Consider the following 27,615-nt stretch of genomic DNA (forward strand, 5'->3'; position numbering starts at 1 on the left):
CACGGTATACTTCCGTTCCGGTTCATTGCTGTCAATGGGCTCGATTTATTTTATTGTGCTTGCCGTGATGCAAATACCGGTTTCCGTAATGTATAGTCGGTACGGCCAATATTGTGTGTAATCCGGTCGACTACATCGCGATTGATGACGGCGGCGCTTTGAGCGTAGCAGCGGTCAGTTTTGTCGGTGTGTGCTGGCTGCGTGGTAACGCTGGCGGGTGGTGGTGCAAGTGCTATCGCGCTCTTTACTCCTACCTATCTATTTCTGATATGTTTACGCGTCGCGCGTAATTTCGGTGCGTCCGTAAATTAAGTGGCGCGGCTATCGTTGCGTATCTGACGGAGATTATGTTACGTAACCGGTTTTCCGTAATAGCCACCACAAACCGTTTTGTCATTAATGATTTTCGGGAGAAATTTGCAAGGATTGCACAATGGGAAAACGATGAGGTAGTAGTGTGGGGTAAATAAAGTGTTTACTTACCGGGTATTAATTCTGTTCAGGAGCAATTTGATGCGCTGTACCTGGTGGTGGAGTACAGCGGATGTTGAAGGTGTAAAATAAATTAAGCACAACGATGTGAGTTTGAAAAACGCAGTAGATCGCCGATTTATTGTGTTTAATATAAAAACGAAACCTAATGCTGAACACAATAATGTCACGGTGAATGAATCACTGTTGGAAGGAAAGGGTTCTGACTCGAGTTGATGGTAAACCAGTGGTTTGTATCGCGTACGGCGTATGGTGAAAAACTCACTCCGGTCGTCGGACCGGTTCGCGGTATCGGCGGTCAAGACGTTCCGACGCCGTTGATCGTGCGTCGGCGTCGTCCGTCGTCGCTGGCGGTTGAGAAGTCGTTCCACGGTTTCCGCGTAAAGGCCGTTTGAATTCAAACGGAATATTACGCGGGACCGCGTCAAAGGCTGGAGTCACACGAGCGTTGAAAGAACGGACGTTGCAACGGACGTTAAATCTTAACGGACGTCACTACCCTAGTCACATGCACATAAAACGTCAGTCGATAATTTCACATCTTACAAAATGGACAGTAGTATGTATTTGTATGTTCACAGCACTTTTGGGCAGGGAGATTTTAAAAGTTTAAGGGGGAATATCCCACTTGACCTCATTTTTGTCTCCGTGTAAAGGTACGTTTTCCCTTCAGCGTCCAAACGCAGCGTCAGACGCATTGTTACTAGATACATGCATTTTATTTGTGACTGTTTTCCTACTTGCGTTTAACGCAGCGCGTCGGTAAATGTCGCAGTGCGTCCGGACGCACTACTAGTCTGGACTAGTACTTTGTTGAAACGTCTTGCGTCAACACTACACAAAATGTCCAAAAAATTTGTATTTTCCTCAACTGAGGATGAAATTTTAATTGAATTTATGCAACAAAACCGGGAAATTTTTGATAGTGCTCATCCTAAGCACAAAGATTTACATCATAAAGAAACTATCTGGAAAACTATTTCAGAAAAAGTCGGTAGAACAGGTATGTATAAAAATATAATAGCACCTACTAATAACTAGTAATAACTAGTTAAATAATAATTTAATGATGGTTAAACATTGTGATGGTGAAACTCTATTTGACATAGAAAATGACGAAGACACGTCATTAGAATCTTCAAAAATATCTACAGATTTACCATCATCATATGGAAAAAAACGGATAAGGTCCAAAGAGAATAAAATAGCCAAATTTTAGCAAAAAGATCGAAAGAAAGGGATATTATATTGTCTAAAATCCAAGCACAAAATGAAATTTTAGTTTCCGGTATTAGCAATCAGCAAGAGGATAGTGTGGATCTGTTTTTCAAAAGTATTTCCACGACTGTAAAAAAGCTACCACGACATGCAATAAATGAAACAAAATTGCAAATTTTAAGTTTGGTTAACCAATTAGAGGACAAATATTGCAACGTTCAAGAATTACCTCAAGTGCATCAATCTCAATATTATGATTATAATTTTCCACTACAACAGAGGTTCATGGCGCCAAGTTCTTCCCCAACTACTTCATCATCATCGCACGGATTTATGCAATATAATTATGAAGAAGATAATACAAATTAATTGTTACTTAAATTTTTTATAACATTTTTTCATAATTTTAAAGTTAACTTTTTTTTTTATTATTATTAGATAAAAATTTATAAATAGTAAAGACTTTATTGACTTCCTACGTCCTCTGTGAATTATTTTTGTTTTAATAATAATATTATCCACGAGGTACTAAAATATAATTTCTATACTCATATTATTTATTATTCAGTATTTCCCAAGGAAGCAGTTAAATAATATACAAATAACATATTATATTACGTATAGATTATAAATATTAAATTTAATTACAAGCACATTTATAGATTTAAATAGTATAAACAATATTATGAAAGGTACTAAATTAAAAACAAAATAAATATCCTAAAATTGAAAAACAAAATAATTATTATTTTAGTTTGTATTATTCATGTTTGCCACGATACTGCTCCTTCGTTAACGAAGTAATCTTTGAAAATCTCTCCTACTGCAAGTCCTTCTGAACTCAAAAAACCTCTTTCATGTTCCAATGGCAGCATGTTGTTATCAGGGATAGGTTGTTCTGAATCAAATTGATGGTATACTTTTCCATTTTTTTCTAAGTAGGCATCCCGTAACATGTTATGCAAACAACATGCTACAATTATCAAGTCATCGCATGTACTTAGATTGATATTTATTGGTTGAAAGAATACTCTAAATATCTGGCTCAACAGACCAAACGCATTTTCTGTTACTCGTCTAGCACGACTGAGACGATAATTAAATATAGTTTTTCCACTATCTCTTCTAGCCGATTTTTGTGAAAATGGTCGTAATATATGTTTATGTAATCTAAATGCTTGATCACCGAGTACTACATGAGGTACTACTGAGTTTGAATTGGGAAGTACACAATCCTCTGGAAATTTAAAAGTACAATTCAAAATTTGCTGTCCCATATTTGATTTTAAAAAAATTCCGCTATCCCCTTCTCTTCCAAATGAGCCGACGTCGATCGCGATAAATTTATAGTTCGCATCGACCATTGCCAATAATACAATGGACAAATAATCTTTGTAATTAAAATACAAAGAGCCTGAATTATTAGGACATCGGATTCTTATGTGTTTTCCGTCAATCGCAAGTATGCAGTTGGGAAAGTTCCATTTAGTGTAAAATTCATTAGCTTTACCTTTGTAGTCGATAGTAGTTGGATTTGGTAAAAATAATGGCATTAACATTTGTTTTAATGCTGTCAATGTTTCTTTTACTATTATGCTAATATAGCTGTAAGAAATTCGGAAAGCAAACGATAAAGATCGAAAAGATTCACCTGTTAGGTTCAACCTAACCTAACCTAACCTTTTTTTTTTTTTTTTTAAAGTTATACCACAACTGGACGGGGACTAGCTCTGACATTCCTTCCGCCCAGCCGCATCGTTTATTGAAAAAATACATCAACGGAGTTGGTCGCGAGCAGGGACAGTACCCCTGTTAGCGACCTTACAGATTAAAAAAACATACAAATTTGTGAGAGGCTCTATCCTCTCTATTTTTCGCTTTCAGCGTACAACTTAACTTAACTAATGTGTCTATGTTCTTCCTCGATTCTTGGTGTGCTGGTTGTCTTCGCCTGTCGTCCACCGTCTAACCAATGGGCTCCGCGTGTCTTACTGCCTAGCCGCCTGTTGCCTCGCCCTCTCTTCCGCCTCTCGAGTGGTCATTATTCTAGCCACGAGAGCAGACACTCTTTGCCAATCCTCCTTTGACCGCAACATGATGTCCACCACGTTTTCTGCCGTGAGCTCCTCCACTCCCAGATATACGCATGCAGAGGCCCTGCAGTGGTAGAACGCGTCACACTCGAACACGGCATGTTCTGCGTTATCTGGGGATGCACCACACTGAGAGCATGCCTTGGTACTGGCGTTACCAAACCTAAAAAGGCTGTCGTTGAAGCATCCATGTCCAGTCAGCAGTTGGCACAAGTGGAACGTGACTTCGCCGTGCTTCCTCCTCACCCAAGGTCCCAGATTGCTGATTAACCGGTGAGTCCATCTCCCTTTGCTTGCAGCGTTCCACGCTTCCTGCCAGCTGTTCATAAAGAGTTCCCTCGTCGAGTCTCTGTCGGTTCCCAGGTGTACGCTGACCCTTTCCTTCGCCAATAGCTTGAGTGGGGGCATGCCGGTTACAACTGACGCTGCTTCATGCGACACCGTGCTATAGCAGCACGCTACTCTCAGCATCACCCTTCTATAAACCGACTCCATCTTGCTCATTGCTTTCTCCGTGATCGACGGGTACCAGAAAGGCGCACCGTATAACAGACGAGATGTCACCACCGTGGCTAGCACCCGACGCGTTTTTTGTTTTGGCTCTCTCAGGTTGGGCAGAATCTGGGTTAACTGTCGGCAGGCATCTCCTGCTCTCGCTGCAGCGTGCTCGCCGTGCTCGTTGAAATGGAGCCTGGAGTCGAGTAGTACTCCTAGGTACTTGACACACCTTATTGACAGGAAGCTAAGCGAGCCGCATTTCACCGTAATTTCGTTGTGTTTGTTCCGATTCGTGAGAACGATTACCTCTGTTTTATCGATGGCCAGTTCTAGGCAGTTATCGCGCATCCAATTGTTTACCTCCTGGAGTGCCACCTCTAGACGCTCCTCTAGCAGGAAAGACACGGATGCTGTTCCCACTAAAGCGATGTCATCGGCAAACGCAATGATTTTCACGCCCGTCGGAAGGTGTAGTTTCAATAAGTCGTCATACAGGACGTTCCATAGGTCAGGTCCGATGACCGAACCTTGGGGCACTCCGCAGCTCACTTGAATCGACCGCTCCCCGCTTTCTTCGCCGACCAAGATCGACCTGTTTGACAGATATTGTCCAAAGATGTTCCGAAGGTACCTCGGGGTCCCTTTCCGTTAGAGGGCACTCAAAATGCCCGTCCAAGAGGCGCTGTTAAAGGCGTTTTGGACGTCAAGTAACAGCATCCCCACGAACAGGTTCCTCGATTGACCTCTGCCATTCGCTTCCTGGAAAATACTCCTCACCCTGGACATGGCGTGAAGAGTAGACCTTCCGCGTTTGAAGCCATACTGGTTGTCGGTGATGTTTCCAGACGTGATTAGGTACTCGCGCAACCTCGCCGTTAATAGCTTTTCGAAAAGCTTACCTGTCGAGTCCAGCATGCACAGTGAACGATATGCAGACGGATTGTCCAGCGCTTTACCCGGCTTGCGGAGGAGAACTAGTCTTGCCACCTTCCAGATATCGGGATAGACTACGCCTCTGATACAGTTATTGAATAGGTCTGCAAAGAGTTGGGGATGCAGGCCGACAGCTACTTTCAGCACCTCATTGGGTATCCCATCTGGCCCTGGTGCCTTACCGTTTGGCAGTGACTTCGCGGCAGATGCCACTTCGCCTGGTGAAAAACGGGCTTCATCCAATTCCTCTTGACTGACTGGAACGATCTTGCTCGGGATGATTGCTCTTGTGGGAAATAGAGTGCCCACAATGGAATCCAGGCGTCCTGGCAGGCTAAGGCCTGGAATCGGCCTTCTGATGTTCAGCTTCTTCATCACTATTTTGTACGGGTGGCCCCAGGGATCGCTGTCCACAAGTTCGCAAATGCGTTTCCAATTTTCCTCCTTTGCAGCCAGGATTATGACAGACAAAGTTTTCCTTTCATGTCTGAAGGTTTCTAGCTCGGCCGCGCATCCAGCTGTATCCGTTTTCTTCCTCTTTCTGGTATAAGCCCTACGGGATCGGAGGCACTTCTTCCTCTGTTCAGCTATATCTGGATTCCACCACGGAACCGGCCGACGTTTGTTGTTTCCCGATTTAGGCATACTAGCGTCGCATGCCTTGGTCAACCACTGGATAGTCGTATTGCATGCTTCTTTGGGTTCCTGGTTGGTCTCGTCTACAACCTGGGTCAACGACTCTTTGAGTTTAACACGGAAGAGCTTCCTAAAAGCCCATCCACTATGGGTCGGCTTCAGGTGTTGCTTCCGTGTCGCGCCAATGGTATACCCAATATACTTGTGGAGGCTAAGGGACTCCTCGTCGAGAACGTTCCACTCTCGCACCTGGGACGCAGCGGAATTCGACGCAAAGGTTAGGTCGAGGTGGGATTCCGAGGCGCCTCTCACGAAAGTCGGCGCATTGCCCCGGTTGCATGTAGTTAGTCCTAGGGACGCAGTGAGGTCGGCCAACGCTTTTCCTCTGGCGTCCTCGCTGGGGCTGCCCCATTCCTGTGACTTTGAATTGAAGTCACTGGCAACAATGACTGGGCACAGCGCTTCCCTGACACTGGATTCAAGTCTCCTCAAGAACGTCTCGAACTCGGTGAATAGTACATTGGGGGAGCAATAACAACTGTACAGGCGGAAGCCATTCATTTCGATCCACCTGAAGCCTGGCAGACGTGGCCCGATTGTGTCGAGTTGGTGCCTTCCCAAGACCACAACAGCCGCCCTTCCGCTCGCATCTGCGTACCATCCGTCATTCTCGTCCTTATCCCGGTACTGTTCGCTTATAACTAGGAGGTCTATCGCCTTCGCATTGGCAGATGCCATTGCAAGGTCCTGCGCCGCTCTGCACACTCCAATGTTAATTTGGAGGATGCTGGTCATTGCGAGACTACTGGCTCTCCTCTCTGTCCAACAGCCGCGGCGTGGCTGGCGCCGTTGCCTTCTAACAGCCCGGCAAACTCCTTTGCCGCTGCGCTTGAAGCGTCACATTTCACAGCTCTGTGGCCACGATCGCCGCAGCGCCTGCAACATTGACTCCTGTCGGGGCCACTGCACTGGCCAGCCATATGGCCAGGCCGGAGACAGCGGAAACATCTAACCCTGCCTCGGTCTTCCCAGATGCGTACACGGCAGTTGACGTAGCCTACTCTTAGTTTACCCGCAGATAGTACACGGTTTACGGTTGTCGCTGGGATTGACACGATGACCCATTTTTGTCCTCTTAGCTGCTCCATGGTTGAATTAACCTTAACCTCCTCGAGATTTGTATCTGCTAGACTGCAGATAGCTTCTACTACCTCTTCTGGGGACGCTAGCTCATCGAGGTCTTGTACCACGATTTTTGAGAATTGTGCCATTTCCTTCACCCGTTCGCGGTCGCCTACCGCTACTCCTAACGCCTTGGCCATAGGGGCTGTTCCTGCCTCGCCGGGTGTGAAGCGCACGAGCTGGTTGCCATCCTTGGTTTTCGTTAGCGCTGTAATTGAATCTGCAATTTTCTTCACCGATTCGCTTTCTTTTACTCTTTTGAGCACCTCCGTGTATTCGCCCTCCTTGGCTCGAACCAGGAACGCTGGTGGCTTCTTCTTCGTAGTGAAACGTTTCTGGGAAAATTTACTAGCTCGGCCTGGGCCCTGTTCGGCTCTTATTTTGGGTAGAGCGGGCCTCCGCTTTACCACCTCCGTCCACTGCCCGGAGTGTACTTCCCGACTTGCCCGAGCAGTTTCCGCTGGATTGGTAGCTGCACTGGCCACCAGTGATTTTATGATTTCGCCCTGTTCCGATAACTTGGAGTTGATCTCCCGGATTTCTGCAAGGACAGGCGCGGCTATGTCCGTCGTGCCCGCTGCTGTCGCGAAGGGCGACGCGTCCCTTGCCTGCTCGTCCAGCAGTACTGTTACTTGCTGGCGTACCTTCCGAGCGCTGGATGCCTGCTTAAAAACAGTTACAGCCTCGGCAAGTGCAGCCTGGACCGGTTTTGCAACATTCTTGGAATCGCGTACTGCCTCGAGCATCGTGAAGAGCCTCCAGCCAACTCTCTCAAAGCACTCACTCTCTCCGCCTTGTCTTTAGTCGCCATTATCTCCCGGAGCTGATCGTTTAATTTGCCCGTTAGTTTAACCGTCTGTGCCGCCTGGTTGCTGTCGCCGCTGGCGATCAGTTTGTCGGCCAAAGTTGTCCTACCTTGATCCGCGCCTGGAGCGGGAGCAGTTGCCTCGGTGGCTTTCCGGCCACTGGAGAGGGCCTGTTTTGCACCCTCTCTGGCAGTTGCATTACCAGCTCCGTTGCTGGCGGTAGAAGCCTGCCTCAGCACTTCTACGCTTTTAGTGCTTACGGGTGATGACGACACCTGGGGCGAGCACCGTCCCCCAACCGCCGGCTCTGGGGTTTCCGAAGCCCCTGTAGCAGTAACATCACGATTTCTGGTTGTACTCATCATTCTGTATGTTTGTTTTGGCTGGGCTTCCACTGACGACACCAGCCTCGCGTCGCCTGTCTGTTTTCGGTCGATTGCCGGATCTTCCGAGACACCGGGGGTCGATCGTTCCCCCGGTGGTGAGCTTGTCCGCGACCGCTTATTCGACCAATCCCGAAGGGTATGGCTTATTTCGCGGCTACCCTACATATCTGTAGGGCTTTCCCCTATCCGCAACCTGGGGACGCGCTCGGTGGCATGCTCGTGCAGCCGGGAACCTTTTTTTTTTTTTTTTGTATAACCAGTCACTGAGAGGGAACCGCGTGAGCAATACTTCCTCCCAGTCACTATCGTTTATTTAAAAATAAATAACAATTACCAATGCTTGAAAACGAATAGGACAGTCCCCCATTCGTAAATCAATCACAATATTATAACATCAATTTATTGAGAGGCTCTATCCTCCCTACTTTGACCTTCGGTCTACATTAAACACTAACAACTATTTGGTTACTTAGTTACTGACTTTTCCTTCATAGGGGTGCCCTTTGTCGACGTCGCTCCTCCGCTTCTCGCTCCTTCATAATTCTTCCGACCATGTTTGAGATTTTTGTCCAATTATATTCGGATTGCAGCATGGTTGCTACTATGTTTGATGTAGTGAGCTCGCCAATACCTAAATATATACAAACTTCGCTCCTCCACCTATCCCATGCGTCGCAGACCAGGACAGCGTGTTCTGCGTCGTCAGTCCCCTGTCCACAGATCGGACACATGTCGGTGTCTGACCGGTTAAATCGTTTTAAGTATGCCCGGAAGCAGCCGTGACCGGTCAAGAACTGAGTCATGTGGAAACTGACGTTGCCATGATTCCTGTTACTCCATGTTTTCACATCCGGAATCAATCGGTATGTCCATCGCCCATCGAGTGCAGCTTCCCATTTTCTTTGCCATTTAGTTATAGTTTCGGCACGGGCGTGTTGTCGTGTCGACCCTCTTCGTATACTCCTTCGCTCTTCTGCCAAAAGGTGGAGTGGTGGTGTGGAAGCTATAACCGCCAGGGCTGTGTATGACGCAGTCCTATAGCCGCATACCATACGGAGTAGTGTCCTTCTGTGTACCGCCTCAAGCTTGCATATTGCCTTCGTTGCTGCTGTTTCTACCCAGAAAGATGCAGCATACAAGAGAATTGACTCAACTACACCGGCTAGCAATCGTCTCTTCGGTTCACTCGCTCCACCGAGGTTGGGGAGGATGATACTCAGCTGTTTGGTGACTTTGGAAGCTCTTTCTGCAACCAGAGCGGCGTGTTCCTTGAACTTCAGCTTGGAATCAAGCTGCACACCAAGGTATCGGATGCTCCTTGCCGACGGTATATCATGGCCTGCCAAGTTTAAGTTCATCGTGTTGTTTATCTTCCTGTTGGTGAACATGACTGCCTCCGTTTTTTCTACCGCGAGACACAGACCGTGTTCACTCATCCATTCGATAACCCTACTGAATGCTTCTTCTAGCTGCTCTTCGGCTTCTTTGTTCGTTTTTGCAGTAGCCACAATAGCAACATCGTCAGCGAAAGCTAAGAGTTCGATGCCATGGGTCGTGTTCAACCTCAGCGCACAGTTCTACCCAACGCTTAGACTTGGCAGTTTTTATAGCCAGAACCAGCCGTTTTTTGGCGTCCTTGTATGCTGAAGCTTCAACCACACATTCCTCTTCAGTGGCTCTCTTCCTTCTACGCAGGTAAATCCTACGCAGCCTGAGACACTCTGCCCTAACCGTGGATATGCTTTCAGACCACCATGGCACTGGCTTGCGTTTAGGATTTCCCCTAGTGCGTGGCATGCAGGAATCAGAAATACAAGTCAAACGGCAGATCAACTCCTTTGCCTTGGCCTCAATTGGACTACCTGATCTGTCGTCGTTACGTAGTTGTAGTTCCCGTGAGGCTGCTTCTTGTAATTTATCAGTGTTTAGCTTGAAGATAGACCATCTAGTCTCATTACTTACATCAGCGTTGGGTCGCTGCCTGTTGAGCTCAAACCAAATGTACCTGTGGAGGCTGTGGGATTCCTCGTCAACGACTCTCCAGCCATGCATTTCACCAATTAAAACCTCCGACACAAACGTGACATCGATATGTGTTCCCGATGCGCCTCTAACGAACGTCGGCAGGTTGCCGCGATTGCACACATACAGATTTAGCGAGTATATGGTATCTGCTAGAATAGAGCCTCTTTGATTTTCGTCTGGGCTTCCCCACTCGGGACTGTGGGAGTTGAAGTCGCCGGCAACAATTACCGGCACCGAAGATGTCCTCACGCTGGACTGGAGTCTGTCGATGTAGTCCGCGAATTCGTTAATTGTGCTGTTTGGTGACCAGTAACAGCTATAGATCCTAATGCCCATGGTCTCTACCCACCGAAATCCGTTGTCAGTACTAGGGCCAATCAAATCGAGTGCTAGTGAGTCTCGCATGACAATTACGGCGGCCTTGCATCCTGAATCACTGAATTGTCCGTCTTCATCGGAGGAAATCCTATATTGCTCGCTGACAAGTACAAAATCGACTTCCATCTTTGCTGCAGTTACATACATCAGGTCCTGTGCAGCGCGACATCCTCCGATGTTAATCTGCAGAAATTTAATCATTTCTGATTTGTGTCTCCTCAATGTCTCCTGATACTTCTGCGGTCGAACCGTAGGTGATAGGAGCTTCAATATTTATCACCAGATTTTTTTCCACCAGTAATTCGCCCGGGTTTCCAGGTGGATTCCTTCTGGAGTAGTCTCCTAAAGACTTCCACCGCTTCTTGGTCGGCATCACACTTTGCTGCGAAGTGCCCGTCTCTTCCACATTTACGACAGCATTTCTCCCTGCTGGGACCCGCACAATTTCGAGATTCATGCCCTGCGACTAGGCACCTATAACACTTAACTCGTTTTTCGCAAATTCTTGCTTCACAGTATACCATGCCAACTTTTAAGCGGCCTACTGTTACGATTTGATCGGCTATAGATTGTCGGACCAAGACAATCGCTGCGAGTACTCCTCCGTAAATTTTCCTAATGTTTATCACATTGACGTCTCCATGACTCACTTTGTGTGCACATACTATTGCTTGGACTACGTCTTCCTTGTCAGACCAGCTCGTTATACCCTTTATCTCAAGCAGGCACCTTTGAGACAAGGTTCGGATGCTTGCGCCTTCACCCGCAGCTTTGGTGATTTCGGTCTTGACTGCTTCTACCGTTGTTGCATCACCACTGATTTCTATCAGCATAGCGCCTTGTCTGGTTTGTCGCATAGCTACTATTTTGTTTCCTATCACCTGCTGGTCTACATCTTTGCTGATTTTTTTCACCAGTGCAGGGAAGTCCTCAGGTTTTGAGTCCACCACGATTGCGGGGTTCCGTTTTTTGGTCTTTTTCCTTCCACCAACCTTATATGTTGTGGGAACCTCTTCTGGCGCTGGCTGATTCTTTTGATTCTTTGATTTTCTAACCACGTCCGTCCATTCCGTTTTCATCGTTTTCAGCGTTATCTTTTCCAGAGACTCGCCTACTCTCTTCTCGAAAGTATCCATTCTTCGGTTAAGGTCGTGGAAACCTTTTGCCACGTCCGCCATCAAGGAAGATCTGTCCTCGGAACGAAAAGGGTCAAGAGTCTGTACCTGGCATTGAGTGGCTTGTATTTCCTTGAGTATATCAAGCGACTTTTGTTGTTGTAGTTGTTGCTGTTTTAGGCACTTCTCAACCTAACCTAACCTAACCTAACCCCAGGGAAGCGACCTATCACCTATACTCTATAATATCTACACATCAGATATACCCAAAACAAACCATACTACCCTAGCGACATACGCAGATGATACCGCTATACTAGCATCAAACAACGACCCTAACATAGCCACCCACAATATACAATACCACTTAAATCTAATCTCCAATTTGACTCAAAAATGGAAAATTAAAATAAATGAAAACAAATCAGTCCAAATAAATTTTTCTCTGAAAAAAAACGAATGTTCACAACTTTTTCTCAATAATTCACCAATTACTATCCAAAATGTAACTAAATACCTCGGAATTCATCTTGATAAAAGACTTACCTAGGCCTAACATACAAAACAGAAAATAAAACAATCAAACACACGTTTACATCTCCTACGTCCATTATTGTCTCCTTCAATGAATTTAAAAAACAAAATATTAATATATAAGACGATTATTACCCCCTCTGGTCATATGATATCCAAATCTGGGGCCAAGCCAAACCATCCAATATAAGACCCATTCAAGCTTTTCAATCTATATGTCTCAGACAAATAACTGGAGCCCCATTGTATATGACCAACGACGCATTACATAAAGATCTCCAAATCCCAACAGTCAACGATATAGCAACTCATCATTACAAAAAATTTCACTCCAAACTGCACTCGAACCAAAACCCCCTAATTTCCCGCATGTCCTCTATAACTATCCCTAACAATCCTCCGAGAAGGTTAAAAAGAAAATGGCCAAGAGACGCTCTTGCCTAACGGTCTCATTATGATATGAACCCATCAAATTAAATAGGAGGTACTGTTGATGGACGGTTTTCCCCCCTCAAGATATCCAAGACATTCAATTATTACTATTCATTGTTATCAAATTTACTTATTGTACAAAATGTATAGATTGTAAATATGCTTAAATAAATTAAAAAAAAAAAAAAAAAAAAAAAAAAAAGTAATACATAATATTATGTGATATAATATATCTAATATATAATATTAATCTATTATAAAATATTCCAGACCTTCAAGAATCACTATTCATATACAATGATTAATCATTATTAAAGCTTTAAATTATTAATTACGAAATTAATTTTGCATAATTATCTACTAGCTACTTGTATTAATACATTAGTAAAATTTTTAAAAAAATGGCGGTCAAGTAGATAACGCTCCGCTGTACAGTAGATTTTAACACGTTTGAAAAAAAAAATTTGAAAATTTTAAACTTTAAAAGCTTATAAAAAAAAATTGTGACTAACGATTTTTGATTTTTTTTAATTACAATAAAAACAAATTATAAGGAATCTTGTATTAAATTTTCAAGTTTTTTTTACCGACGTTTTAAAAAAAAAAGTCTTAGAAAAACCGAAAATTTTAGTTGTCTTTAAATAGGTAGATTAAAAAAAAGCCAGAATATTTTAAAAATTAAATCGTGCATAGATAATGCTAATATAAAAATAGTGAAAATTTTAAGTATTTACAGTGATTCATTTTTGAGTTACAATATAAAAAAATCAATTTTGTCGAAACTGGTTTTACGTAAAAATTCCCGTTTTTTCGTCACTTTAGTGGTCTTTTAATTTTTTAAACGTTTTTGAAAACTGTAGGAAAATTTTTACTTTTGAAATTCAAGCATTATTTCAACAAGTTATAGTACACAAACAAAAATAAACACACATTATTATAAATCAATAAATTCATAACTCCGTCCAGAATCTAAATATCTTTAAATACATGCTAAATATTTGTAATTATTTTGAATATTATTGACTAAAATATTTACCTTAAAGTTAATGCTAATTTTTCGTCGGCAGATATTGGTTCAGGTACTCGCATAGTTGGTTCCTTTGTAAGATATTTTTTGACCAATTATAAAATAAAATAAAATTGTTCTTTATTTATACGGAAAAATTCTCGAAATTTAGTATCATTATTAAAAAGATGTCCTTCGATCAATTGCTTAAAAAATCCTTCGGTTTTCCTCGTAGATACTATACTGTTAAATGCATTTCTCTGTTCGGGAATCATTCTTAAAAATAGTTCATCTTCAAAATCTCCTTCTTCTTTGAGTATCTCACAAATTATATTATTGTTGTTTAACACGTTGAACGCCAACGTCGATTTGACGTGCGCGCGCCCGTCGCCGCACGTCGATCTACATGCGGGTGCCTGTAGCCGCGCGTATAATTGGTATAATTTGCGCGTGTCAACACCGCGTTGACACCAGCCATGGGCGCCCGTTTTCAGTAATTTATAAAAGTAAGCAATTTCTAATTTTTTTTTTCAAATAACTACTCATAATACTTATATTCATAATCATAAATAAATTATTTTTATACTTTCAAAATATTTAAAACAAACAAATCAAAATATATTTTTACCTCAAAATTATACAATTTGTATAATTATAACACTGTATACAAAAAAATAAAGTAAAAACATAACTTTAAAAATATTTAAAAATAAAACAAAACATATCTTTTAGTTTGAAATTATACACTTGGTAAAATAATAACACTGTATACATAAATATAAAATAAGAACAAAACTTTAAAAATATTTTAAAAATAAAACAAAACATATATTTTACTTTTTATACCTAATAATAAAAATTAGTACGTAAAATAATAATGAAACTTATAATGTTTTATAAAACAAATCAAAACTAACTAGATTATGCGTGATAAATTTCAAAACAGTTTTCAATGCATAAACCAGGTTGACCTTCACAACTGGAACAGTAAAATGTTGTTTTTCGTATGCCTTTTGAATGGCACAGCTTGCATCTTTTTCTATAAAAATTTTTTTTTTCGTTTTTTGCAACTTTTGTAGGAAAGTGCGAGTTTGTTTTTTTTGGTGGAAGTGCAGGAGGAATATTTGTGTTTATTTGACTTTTTACTAATGCTGTAATTACAGAAAGTCTAAAATCATACAGACTACATTTTTTACGTTTTCTACGTATATGTAGTAAGAATTTAGCAACAATAATTGAAAAAAATGAATTCCAATCTTTTCGTACCACCTTATTGTTTTCCTCTCGCATGAATAGTATGATAACATCTGGTCTTGTCTATCAATTCCTGACATATATTTATTGTACATAGAAATTGCCATCGGTTTCAATTTTTGTTCACCTCTTCTGTTGGTTACTTCAACTAAATCATTTGTGTGCTCAGAGCTTATTGCTAAAACTTCTCGTCTGTCTCGCCATTTCATTACACATACGCCTTCCTTTGTATACTTTCCAATACTTTCTCCTACTTTTAATTTTTTGAAGTTATTTCTTTAGGGTTCCCTTTTCTATTCGCACGCAAAGTTCCTGTACAATATGTTCCTTTACCTAGAAGTGTATTATGAGCTAGTTTCACGCTATTGTAATAGTTGTCCATGTGCAATGATCTGCCACAATCAATAAGGCCTTCCATTAATTTTACAACAACATATTCTGTATGAGTAAAGTCATTCGACGTGTCTTGCCCTTGTCCTGAGTATACCATAATTCTATGAACCAACCCACCAGATTCTATGAGCATATAAAGTTTGATACCATACTTATGGCGTTTATTTTTAATATATTGCCGGAAAACTAATCTACCCCGAAATAAAACCATTGACTCGTCGAGTGACAAATTTTCAGAAGCTTCATAAATATCTGTCATTTTATTATTAAAATATGTTACAATAATTGGTTCAATTTTATTCAGGCGATTATTGTCACGATATTCATTGTCAACAAAATGTAAATTTCTTAAAATTAACATAAAACGATTTCTGCTCATATATTGTCGAAAAAAAATAATATTGAATAACTCACTTGTCTTCCAATAATCTTCCAACCGATTGAGTCGTATAGATCCCGTATGAAACAGTAAACCTATAAACAGTTTCATTTCTTGTATATTTGTATCTTTCCACGCTGTAATTCGAGATGATGAACCTCCAGATCCAGATAAAAAAACTTGAACTGCATTTTTATTGGTTTCATTAACTATCAACTCGAAAAGTCTGTCGTCGAATAATAGATTAAAATAATCAATCGGCTCATTTCCTTGTGGAAAAACCTTCAATCCTTTGGATTTTGAAAAAGGGATACGTGTCACTATAGGTTGTCTATTACTTCATGTATAACCCGATGTAGAAGTAATAGGTACAGCTGATATAATCTCATTATCCTCTTCGGGTTGTACTATTGGAAGTAACCATTCTGGATCAGCATCATCATCACCAGAATCCCCTTCCCCTAAATCAGTACCAGAACTTAAGCCGAAATCATCATCTGAATTTTCCATCATACGTAATAATTCTTCGTCGGTCATTGGGTTGCCCATTTTTCTTAAAAAAAAATATTCAAGTTAGATAATATTTTACATTTTACGTAATTATACGACTAAAGAAGGTCATAAGTATTTATCGATAGTATATAATTATAATTTAATATTGTAAATAAACTCCAAAAATTTCGAAAAATTATTTATTTTTTTTTAAATATAAATTTATATATAATATTATAATTATATATATCTACTGTATGAAGATTATAATTGTATTAGTAGATATATTATAATATAACTATCCAAATGTGAAAATAATGTATGAACTTGTATAAAATAAAAATAAAACTTACCTTTTATTCATTTTTATTTCATATAACAGTATAAATTGTAAATAAAATATAAAAATGACGAAAAATTAAAACCAACTGTTCCTCGTAATAAACAATACACTAATGAATGGCCGACCAAAATTTCAAATGTGTACGGCTATAGCCGGCTTCACAAAGTCAAAATAACGGATAGGTTACCGCATGTCAACGACATGTTGACACCGGCTATGGGCGCGCGCTTACTTGTGTCAACGACGCATTGACATCGGCCACGGGCGCCCGTTTAATCGTGTCAACGACGCATTGACGTTGGCGTTTAACGTGTTAAAATTAATTGTCGATGCATCGTGATTGAAAGATTTGGAAAATAAATAAAGAAACTTACCAGCGTACTAGATCGCGGTTGCAAGCCCTATGATGGAATTTAAGAGAACACAATTTGATCAAAAAATTAGATATTATTGCGTCGAGACGCGTACTGAGAAAACGGGCGCGCGTTGCGTCTAAACGTTGCGTCTAGGAGTCTCGTTTTTCTGCGTTTGGACTCTGCGTCTGGACGCTGCAGGGAAAACGTACCTTAACACAAAAATAGATATTTTTTTAAAACATATTCATGTTTTTTCAAAAAAATTTAATTCCATGCAATACAAATAATAATAATTCTAAAAACATTATATAGGATGCGATCTGGTTAAAATAAAACAAAAATATATATATTTATTAATATATGTTAATTTATTTAATATTTTTTTTAAAAATCTCAAAACATTATTACACAAGTTTTCTTACTTCTCTAGTAAAAGGTACATATTCTACAATGCGATCATGAATTAATAAACAATAAGCAGTTACACCTGTAAGAGATTCTGACGCTTCGATTTCTAATTGAACATCTACTGATGAAGCCGTAGGTTATGGTCAGACTATACACGTCATCGGCCGAATTAACGTTCGGCCGAATATCGACGAAAACGTCAGAATAAAATAAAAGAATGAAATTAAACTGTACCGGTCACATTACATCCGATGAATACGGCCGTATACTGCCGATGCCGGACGAAAACAAAATATTTTGTTTTTTCCGACCGATTCGGCTGTAAATAGTTTAATTGAAATATTTAATTAATATGAAAGCATACAAATATAAGTAGGTATATTATTCATAATTTTCAAATTTATTTTCATTTTGGGAGTTTTAAAAAATAAAAAAAACTTATACAGTATTTATTTTTATAAAAACAAGTAATAATTGTAATATTGTAATTATTGTCATTTGCCGTTTGACATTTCTCTTGATCAGTACTCAGTAGTCAACGGTATATAATAAACTCAATTTGTTTTATTATTTAATATACCGTATATATTATACCCTAAATATGGTCAACTGTGAAAAGTTGATCAATTTAGTACATGAAAAAGAGCCTTTGTGGAACATTAAATAAAAATTTCACCATAACAGAGACGTTTGTAGAACGTTGTGGAACGATATATCGGTTGAAATGGGAGTCAAAAGTATGTATCAATATGTATTTATTTAATTATACATAACAACTGTAATTTATGATATATTCAATTTAATATTATAATTATTATAAAGTATTTTGTTGTACAATTTGTAAAATGTAAGTACATAGGTTCCATAGAAATAAGTATATTAGTATATTACCAACACCAACCTACACTATACTTATTAACTATAATTTACAATTTTTTTATATTCTGAAATCCTGAAAACTGACAGCACCAATATTATTAAAATAGTCTTTGAATTTATCTTGTATGTTATACGCTTCTTGTTTTGAACGATTGTTGCGTCTTGATGCATTACTGTGAACTAAATCTGGATTGGTTACGTTTTGGTTAATTTTTGAAATTAATGATTCGTCTACACCTTCTTGATCTTTAATGATATTATGAATCAAACAAATGAACTTAATGATTGTGTCAACATTATTTGGATCAATTTGTATTTCAGTTTCTAAACACCTCCATTTTGATACCAAAATACCAAAAGTGCATTCGATCATTCGTCTAGCGCGACTTAAGCGGTAGTTGAAAATTTCTTTTGTGTTGTCCAAATTATTATCAAAAGGATAAGGTCTCATTAGGTATTCTTTTAATGGGTATTCTTGATCACCCAATAATACAAATGGCATAGGTAAAGTTGAGTGAGGAAGTGTTTTTTTTGTGGTAAGTTAAATGTATTTTTTTTCAAATGCTCATAAATACTACACGCTGTAAAAATTCCACTATCACTTTGTCTTTCGTATGCTCCAACATCTATAGCAATGAATTTATATTGAGCATCGCATATTCCTTGTAAATGGACGGAAAAATAATTCTTATAATTATTATAGAACATAGAACCAGTGTTCTTTGGGCATTTTATACGAATATGCTTGCCGTCAATGCAGCCCACACAATTCGGAAAGTTCCATAGCGTCTCAAAGTCTTGAGCAATTTTGTAAAACATATCAGTAGTAGGGAATGGCATGTAAATGATAGCAAAAAGTTTCCAAATAATATTGCACGTATCGTAAATAATTTCTCCAATTGTATTATGAGCCCAGTGTCGGTCTGGCTTATGATTAGGCCCCCGGCACATTAATTTACAATGGGCCCTTATACAAAAAAAAAAAATAATAGTAATAATAATAATATACAAATTTAAAATAATACTTTTAATTCTATTTAATAATATTATAATAGGTACATAATAATATTTTTTAAAATAATAATCTCTTCAATTCTTGACTGGAAGATGCTAATTGATCAATTATTTCATCTTTTTTAATAAATTTGATTAAATCTTCTTCAACAAATAAAGACATTAGTGATTCAAGATGTTCTTGATTGATAGATGATCTTAGTTTTGTTTTTAAGATTTTAAATTTTGAAAACGTACGTTCACATGAAACTTGTGTACAAGGAAGAATCAAAACATATTTCATTGTTAAATATAAAGTATTAAACAAATCTGATTTTGATGTTATTTCATAAAGTATTTGAAAGACTTTAGGTAAGCAGTCACCACATTTTGGTTGTTTTAAACCAGCCACATCATCTTCTGTATCTATTGTTTCTCTTAAATTATATTCATAATATACAGATCTTGTTGTTGCAGCAAAGCTTGAATATTGTTCTGCAAATTGTTTTAATTCAACAAATAGTGTTTTCCTATCTACTCCAGCCAATTTAGATAGTTTATTTAATGAATTAGATGGAAGCTGTTCTAATGAAAGATTTACTATTTCCTTATATTTTGAAGGGCCCAACCAAGCAATATCCATCAACAGTTCTTTATTTGGTACAAATCTTTCACTAATAGATATTTTTACTGTATCTAGAATTTCAAAATATGTGGCTTGAGTTTTCTTAAAAGGAGATGAAGTTTTGACTTCGTCATTAGATAATTCTCCAGGTTTTTTTTTTTTTTACAGATATTTTTTTTGATACAAAATTATTTTGAAAATTCAATAATGGTTCATCTATAAAAAAAAAGTATTACGTTTTTGAGCAAATAGTTTACATTTATTATAAAGTTTAGTATAATGTTCCTCATTTCTTTTGTTACTGACAAGTTCCAATAAAGTTTCTACAGAACACCATGCTCTTAAATAATCCATCGAATCTGATTGTAAAAAACTTAGACACAGGAGATGTTATAGAAAACAAATCTAAAATAATTATACTTGCAAATAATGTATCAAACTGAGACCACTTTTCTAATAATGTACGAGCCATAAACTTGGTTTTACTATCAAATCTACCTTGAATTATTTCTATTAGAAATAGAAAAAAATTACAAAATTTACTAGATTCCATTTCATCTTCTTCTGGATCAATTATAGATGCAAGTGCTTTATGTTTGCTCCACCAACGAGTTTCACCAATTTTTTGAATGCGATACAATTTTGCATGTGCTTTATGTCGTTCACCTGTAATTTATAAAATGTAAATTACTTAGACAAAATATAAATATAACTAATAAAATATATTTTACCAGTTTGTTCTTTCCAAATGTTCATTCGTTTGTGGGAATTAGATAAAAATACAGCAGTTTCTTCAACTAAACCGTACACATTTTCAGATATTGAGCAATTTTCTGATGAGTCTGTAATAACCAAATTAAGCACATGGGCCAAACAATGTGTGTAAATTAAATCAGGGTTGTCTTTTGATATATGTGCTTTAAGTCCGTTGTAGGCGCCTTTCATGTTAGCAGCACCATCAAAGGAACAACCTACAATTTGGGTCATTGATATTCCACATTTTTCAAAATTTTGTTTTAGTAAATCATATAACGCTTTTCCACTTGAATCTTTAACAACAACTAGTTTTAAAAGTCGTTCAAATATATTTCCTTCAATAATATATCGAACAACTATAGCCAATTGATCCATAACCGCTACGTCTTGAGTACTGTCTACCATCACACTAATTATTGAGCTTTCTTTTATTTCATTTAAAATAATATTTTGAAGAGAATTTCCAATTATAATAATTAATTTATTAACAATCGATTTTGACATGAAAGTAATTAGCGAACCTCTTCCACGATTCTGCTTATTTTTATCACTTTTCAAAATGCACAGATTCAAATGTACACGTAATACACTGTCGTAATCAGCAAGTAATAAAACTAATTCTAAAAAACTACCATGGTTTCCTTTTTTATTCAATAAATGGGCACCTTCTTCTTTACCTCTGAATGGTAAACCTTGACGCCCAATAAAAATAATTATATCTATAAGCCTTTTAAGGACCAATCTTCGTTGCTCTATTTCCTTCAAACGTTTAAATGTCAAATCGCGGTCAATTAATGAGCCGATATCTTTGCTCATGGCACATTGAAGGGCAGCTGATATTGCTTATTGATGGGTTTTTGAATTTTCATGTTCTTCAGCAGCTTTATAAACATGTTTTGCCTTAACTGTATAACCATTAACAAATGGAGAATCATTAGAAATTCTATCAGAAAACACCATACAACTAGCACAAAATATTTTATTTAATATAGAAGAATATGATATCCATTTTCTTAAAATCTTTTCTCCATTAGGAAGTGCACGGTAATACAGTTTACTTGGATTAAAAGGCATCTGTTTTCCATTGGATCCTAAAGGTTGTATGGGATGTCGTTCCAAAAATGCTTTTTTTGTTCCAATACTTTCCTTGCAGTCAAGTATGATAAAGTCAACATCATAATTCAGGTTGTTGTGTAAATCTAACTGTAGTTGTTGTCTCTTCTTATTGAAATCATTTTCACTGTCATCAAAGTTAAGCCCTTAAAAAAACACATTAAAATTAAAAACAAGAATATTAGAAAAAATTTAAGACTTATTAATCAATACAATTGAGGATTTACATTAAAATAGGTAAGTTAAAAACATAACTATAATTTGTAACTGTTAATATATTGTAGAAGTGTTGAACACATGATTTATAAGTTAAAACTAATGATTATTAGATAATAATAACTAGATATTGGGTATGATGTAGATCATAGGTTTTAGAATAAATAATTAATTAAGTCAACTTAATCTAAAACATATACCTACTTAAGCTTTTTTCATTGTATGTTACATCTTCTTTTTCGCAGATAGAATTTACATTTTCACCTTAATTATGAAACAATTCAAAATTTATAATTATTAATTAACAATAATACTTTCAAATTTTTTTTTATTAAGTATGTAATTATTTTGAATATAATTACCTAAATTTTTATCATTTTCTGTTAAATCTTCACAAATAGAATTTACATTTTCACCTAAAAATGTCCATAGTTTATCAGTTAGACTGAATTATAAAAATAATGGGGGTGAAGTGGCCGAGCGGACTAAGGCCGCGGTTGCGTCGCGCACCGTCGCCGGTTCGAATCTCGGTCACGGGCGGCGTCACTCTTCAGGCAGTCACGGTGTCTGGAGAGAGAAGCCGCCGCCCCCTACCCGGGCATGGCAGAAACCTACGGGTGCCCACTAAAAATTCTGCCAAACAGGCGTCCGAACTAGGCCTTCGGGCTTACTCCCGGACATAAGCGCCATATGCTAAAAAAAATTAAAAATAAAAATAATAATGATATAAAAAAGACTATTTAATAGATAGTTAAGCTTAAACTAGAGTAACTATTGTCTATTAAAAAATATAAATAGGTAATAATAATTTAGCTAAGTAGGTACTTTAAAAGTTTGAACTTACCACAGTGATTGCTAACAAAAAAGCTTTTAATTTTTTTATTGGTTTGTAATATATTTTGTTTCTCTTGCTGTTTTATTTTTCTCTTGGCAGCGCCACTGAGATGTTTTGGTTTCATGTTTTTATTTATATTAAGTTGCCCCACAGGCCACAACACACTTTAATGACTAACACTTTGGGCCATATGACCGTAACAATTAAAAATACCAATAACGGCAATAACTAATAAATAATAAGTACACGTTTCAACTTAATATTTTTTTTCCTTTTTTTTTTTATATATATATCATCATCTTAATATATATAAATCTCATGTCACAATGTTTGTCCTCAATGGACTCCTAAACCACTTAACCGATTCTGATGAAATTTTTACACCGCGTATAATTTGGTCCAACTTAAAAGACAGGATATAGGGTATGGACCTAACTCCTGTGAGTTAGAGATTTAGAGACAAAAACCGAGTTACACCGGTGGCACCCTCTAGCAGATAAAAATAAAATATAAATAATAATACAAAAATCGATAATAGCAGGGCTTGAAATCGATTAATATCGATAAAAATCGAAAAAAAAAATATATATATATATACCGAAAAAGTCTAACCTTAACAACGCGAGCAGCAAAGGGTCACGACGCAAACGTGTTGAAAGAGCTCAGCAATTACCAGAACAAAAGAAAACAAGAAATGCAGCTCAAAGAATTAGGACTGCAGAAAGTCGTGCACGAGAAACTCAAGAACAGCGTGACGAACGTCTGCAACAGAATATTACGAGAACAAGAGCGGCACGAGAACGAAACATAGCTACAGTACGAGAAAGAGATCGACAAAGGCAACGGATCAGCCGCTCATTAACACGTGCATCATTCGTTCGGCTTGCCTTTGAATATGCACCAGATATTAACTACTCAGCGCATTCAAAAATTGCTATCGGTAGAATGGATAAAGTATGTCAATATTGTCAGGCATTGAAATTTCGGAATGAAGCAGCCGACATGTGCTGCGCATCAGGAAAAGTTGTGCTGTCACCTATACCCGCTCCGCCGGAGCCTTTATTATCCCTTCTTACTGGCAATTCAGATGATTCCAAATTATTTTTGCGTAAGATACGCAAATTTAATTCTTGCTTCCAAATGACGTCATTTGGGGCAACTAAAATTTGCGATCGTGCATCCGATGGACGTAATTTACACCGTTCATACGACGCACTACAATATCCATTCATCGTCATGATTTAACTGCACGTGTGTTTAAACAAAAATTGAAATCCTAAATTGATTTTATTGTTAAATATGAAATTTTTGGTATCACACGTTGTTGGCTGAATACGATAGAGTGGCAAAAGCGAGGTTTGCCTCATGTCCACATTTTGGTTTGGCTTAAAGATAGAATCCGTCCTGAAGAAATCGATCAAATAATTTCAGCCAAAATTCCAGACCCATTAATTGATCAAGAATTATTTGATATTGTCACCAAACACATGATCCATGGACCATGCGGTGCTTTCAACATGACGTCACAGTGCATGGAAAATGGAAAATGTAAAAAAACTTCCCAAAGCCGCATACGAATGACACGATCACGGATATTGATGGTTATCCAATATATCGCCGCAGAAGTACTGAGAATGGTAGCCACACATTTACAATGCGACTGCCGAACTTTCCAAATCAAGTTGAGTTTGATAATCAGTGGGTGGTACCATACTCACCACTACTTTCAAAAATTTACAAAGCTGATATCAATGTTGAGCTTTGCAGTTCTGTTAAATCAATTAAGTATATTTGTAAATATGTAAACAAAGGCAGTGATTTGGCCATATTTTTTTAACTGAATTTTTTACATTGTGTCAAAAACCTGATGTTTATGGCCAATTCGCGAAGACATTGGTGTATGGTGATGTTCCACGTTATTTCACATGGAACAAATCCAGTAAAAAATGGGAGCCACGGAAACAAGAAAAACCACATCCTTCCATTACAGGCATATTCAAAGCTAAGAAATTGGGGAGACTTTACACGGTACATCCAAAGCAAAGTGAGTGCTTCTATTTACGTTTGTTATTGGTGAATGTTCCCGGACCAACGTCTTTTGAATTTCTACGAACAGTTAATGGTCGAGTATTCAATACATACCAGGATGCATGTCGTGAACTGCAATTGCTAAAAGACGATAACCATTGGGACTTAACGCTTGCTGATGCTGCGTTGACATCAACACCGAATAACATTCGTCAGTTGTTTGCAATTACTTTGACGACATGTTATCCCTCGCAAGCACAAACTTTGTGGGGAAAATATAAAAATTGTATGACAGAAGACATCTTGCACCGAATTAGACACATAAATCAAAGCCAAATTAGAGATTATACACCAGGGATGTACAATGAAGCATTGGTCTTGATCGAGGATTTATGTGTTCTTATTTCCAATTTACCACTTAATCATTATGGTATGCCATCACCTAATCGTCCAGCCACCGACTTAGTCAATACCGATTTACAACGAGAAAATCAATATGACCATGGAAGTTTAGCAACAATTATCATGAACAGTGAACCATTACTGACAGCAGAACAAAAAATTATTTATAATCGGATTATGCTGGCTGTTGCTGCTGAACAAGGCGGTTTTTTTTTCTTGGATGCACCCGGTGGAACCGGTAAGACATTTTTTAATATCGTTGATTCTTGCCAAAATACGGTCGCAACAAAAAATCGCATTAGCAGTAGCATCGTCAGGCATTGCCACACTTTTTCAATAATTGTACAAAAATTTTTATATTATTTTTATTTAACCTCCATTGAAAATTATTTTTTAAACAATGTCCATTTGTGGTTTAGATTTGGAAAATCCATGTTTTTCTCATGGGCAACTATATGTTGCGTGTTTACGTGTTGGGAAACCGTCGAATCTATTTGTGTTAGCTAAAGACAGGTTAACCAAAAACATTGTGCACCGGTTAGTGTTAAATTAAATTGAAATTGAAAGTATTTATAATTCAAAAAAATAGATATTAATGTTTAAAAGTTTAAGACTGTCTGCCTTGCCTATCTCATTCATGAGTTTAAGCGTCACATTTTATTTACTGTATTATACTGTAATATACTTATATTTTTATAAAATTAAATGGAAATAATAAATCTGATAAATTTTTATTTTGTACCTATTGATTTCTGCTTAATATCAAGTGTAAGAACATTTTAATTAATTGTGTTCAACGTACTTCCCCTTCAAATCTCAATCCAGTGAATTTGTATACCAACATCAACATTTTCGTCTTTGTTAGTAAATAATTTCATTGTACTAAAGGGTTATAGTAGTAGAAAGTCAAAAAAGGAGATCACCATATTTTTTTACAAATACCATCTGTGTGAAAAAGCATAGTGGACTCCGTGACTGATGTTCTCTTATTGTTCCTCTTAATGTAATATAACAAAAACTTTAGCCACAGCAACGCGTTAGGTCTGAGTCCATTTTCACTAGTTATATCGTGAAGGCTGTGGTTACCAATCGTTGATCTAAATATGTTCTCTTTCCCTAACTTGGCATTAAAGTCTCCTAGGACTATCCTAATTCTACTTCGTGGGATTTCATTTAGCGTGTGTTCCAAATTATCATAGAATTCGTCCTTCTCCTCTTGTGTTTTTTCTTCTGTGGGTGCATGCCCATTCACGAATGTAATATCGAAATAATGTGCTTAAGTATTTATGTACTGCAAAGCCTGTTCCAAATTGACGATGTTTATTACATTCGCCATAAAAGATCGTTTTTTGAATATCTAGAGTTCCGTTATCGTTCCACCTTATCTCTTGTAGGCCACCACTAGCCCATACCTCTCCGTCTCCTAATAAGCATTGTACTGCTCCAGGTTTAAAAGTGTGCGGATGTTCCATGTTCCAAAAGATAGCCATTTTCCATTTTCCTGTCTTATTTTCCAAAGCTCCACGTTCCGAGGCAAGTTTATTGATAGATCCTGAACAATATTGTTAAGCAGGGTTGTTATTCTGGGCTAAACCCCAAACTGGAGGACCAGACTACTCAACCAATTAAGTTAGAGTAGGAGAACAGTACCACCAATTAAAGTCAGTACAGTTCAGAGCTCGGGCTCCGTTGAAACCTGTCGCACTAGATAGTGTCTCTGGTAGGACTTATGAGCCATAGAAAAGAAATGCCAACGACCCTATATGATCTCTAGAACCTTAAATAATTGAAAAACGTTTAAACAATCGCTTTTTAAGAAAAATATTTAAATATAATTTGAACACACATATGGATAAAGTTATAGTTTTATAGGTATTATATTAATGTTTTATTATATAAAATGTCAACTTAAACGATTATAACATTTTTGCAAATATATTTAGACATTTTTATATAGAAATTAGAACTAGGTATTGAGAAAACATGTATTCAATTCCTAGCATTTAGTATTGAAATTTAATGCTCATATATTTTTATAAACTAAATAGTTTGTGTAGAATTTCGTAGATTTGACGGATTTGATAAAAATTGATCTTATTTTACAATAAATTATATTATATATAAGGAATAATTATTTTTATTTTTGTGTTACACGAAAAGTAGTAGACAAAAATGGGACCTATGGATCTGTAATCGTTCTTCTTCATTTAAATATCTAGTTTGTCCAAATTTGAACATAATTTAATGAAAAACTGCGTTTTATATATTTTGTTGTATAATAACTTACTTACGGGAACCTTGGTTTTAGGTTATTTTAGGCTATTTTTGTACAGAACAATGTATGAGGAACATTGTATTACATTTCAAAGATTTCTTTGAGCAATACGTAACTGAACGAAGTAATACCAA

At 37.8% G+C, this 27,615-nt stretch overlaps 4 protein-coding genes across 4 annotated transcripts; all 4 read right to left on the bottom strand.

The window, feature by feature from the left end:
- Positions 1–10,913: 10,913 nt before the first annotated feature.
- LOC112600500 lies at positions 10,914–11,825 on the bottom strand. The gene has a single exon (XM_025347736.1). The coding sequence runs from the start codon at positions 11,823–11,825 to the stop codon at positions 10,914–10,916; it is 912 nt and encodes a 303-aa protein (XP_025203521.1).
- Positions 11,826–14,655: 2,830 nt separating this feature from the next.
- LOC112600501 (piggyBac transposable element-derived protein 4-like) lies at positions 14,656–16,309 on the bottom strand. Its single transcript, XM_025347738.1, has 5 exons — positions 16,111–16,309; positions 15,796–16,050; positions 15,322–15,504; positions 15,004–15,238; positions 14,656–14,935 (listed from the first exon to the last, which is right to left on the bottom strand). The coding sequence occupies exons 1-5, from the start codon at positions 16,307–16,309 to the stop codon at positions 14,656–14,658; spliced, it is 1,152 nt and encodes a 383-aa protein (XP_025203523.1).
- A 3,001-nt stretch (positions 16,310–19,310) lies between these two features.
- On the bottom strand, positions 19,311–21,428 carry LOC112600502 (zinc finger MYM-type protein 1-like). Its single transcript, XM_025347739.1, has 5 exons — positions 21,134–21,428; positions 20,588–21,037; positions 20,277–20,522; positions 20,093–20,215; positions 19,311–19,999 (listed from the first exon to the last, which is right to left on the bottom strand). The coding sequence occupies exons 1-5, from the start codon at positions 21,426–21,428 to the stop codon at positions 19,311–19,313; spliced, it is 1,803 nt and encodes a 600-aa protein (XP_025203524.1).
- Positions 21,429–21,455: 27 nt separating this feature from the next.
- Positions 21,456–22,631, bottom strand: LOC112600503. The gene is made up of 4 exons (XM_025347740.1): positions 22,613–22,631; positions 22,304–22,357; positions 22,146–22,205; positions 21,456–21,871 (listed from the first exon to the last, which is right to left on the bottom strand). The coding sequence occupies exons 1-4, from the start codon at positions 22,629–22,631 to the stop codon at positions 21,456–21,458; spliced, it is 549 nt and encodes a 182-aa protein (XP_025203525.1).
- Positions 22,632–27,615: the final 4,984 nt, after the last annotated feature.

Source organism: Melanaphis sacchari, unplaced genomic scaffold (genome assembly GCF_002803265.2).
Source record: "Melanaphis sacchari strain LSU unplaced genomic scaffold, SCAv2.0 Contig659_pilon_pilon, whole genome shotgun sequence".
In the NCBI taxonomy this organism is placed as follows: Eukaryota; Metazoa; Arthropoda; class Insecta; order Hemiptera; family Aphididae; genus Melanaphis; species Melanaphis sacchari.

Coding starts and splice junctions, on each gene's coding strand:
- LOC112600500 (XM_025347736.1), bottom strand. CDS start 11,825: ATGGCGGACGTGGCAAAAGGTTTCCACGACCTTAACCGAAGAATGGAT.
- LOC112600501 (XM_025347738.1), bottom strand. CDS start 16,309: ATGGGCAACCCAATGACCGACGAAGAATTATTACGTATGATGGAAAAT. Junction 16,051..16,110: donor ACCTATTACTTCTACATCGG/GTTATACATGAA, acceptor CAAAATCCAAAG/GATTGAAGGTTTTTCCACAA. Junction 15,505..15,795: donor GGAAGATTATTGGAAGACAA/GTGAGTTATTCA, acceptor ATATGCTCATAG/AATCTGGTGGGTTGGTTCAT.
- LOC112600502 (XM_025347739.1), bottom strand. CDS start 21,428: ATGAGCAAAGATATCGGCTCATTAATTGACCGCGATTTGACATTTAAA. Junction 21,038..21,133: donor TAAGCAGAATCGTGGAAGAG/GTTCGCTAATTA, acceptor ATGAAATAAAAG/AAAGCTCAATAATTAGTGTG. Junction 20,523..20,587: donor CATTTGGAAAGAACAAACTG/GTAAAATATATT, acceptor TATAAATTACAG/GTGAACGACATAAAGCACAT.
- LOC112600503 (XM_025347740.1), bottom strand. Junction 22,206..22,303: donor AGAAAATGATAAAAATTTAG/GTAATTATATTC, acceptor TTCATAATTAAG/GTGAAAATGTAAATTCTATC. Junction 21,872..22,145: donor ATACAATGAAAAAAGCTTAA/GTAGGTATATGT, acceptor TGTTTTTTTAAG/GGCTTAACTTTGATGACAGT.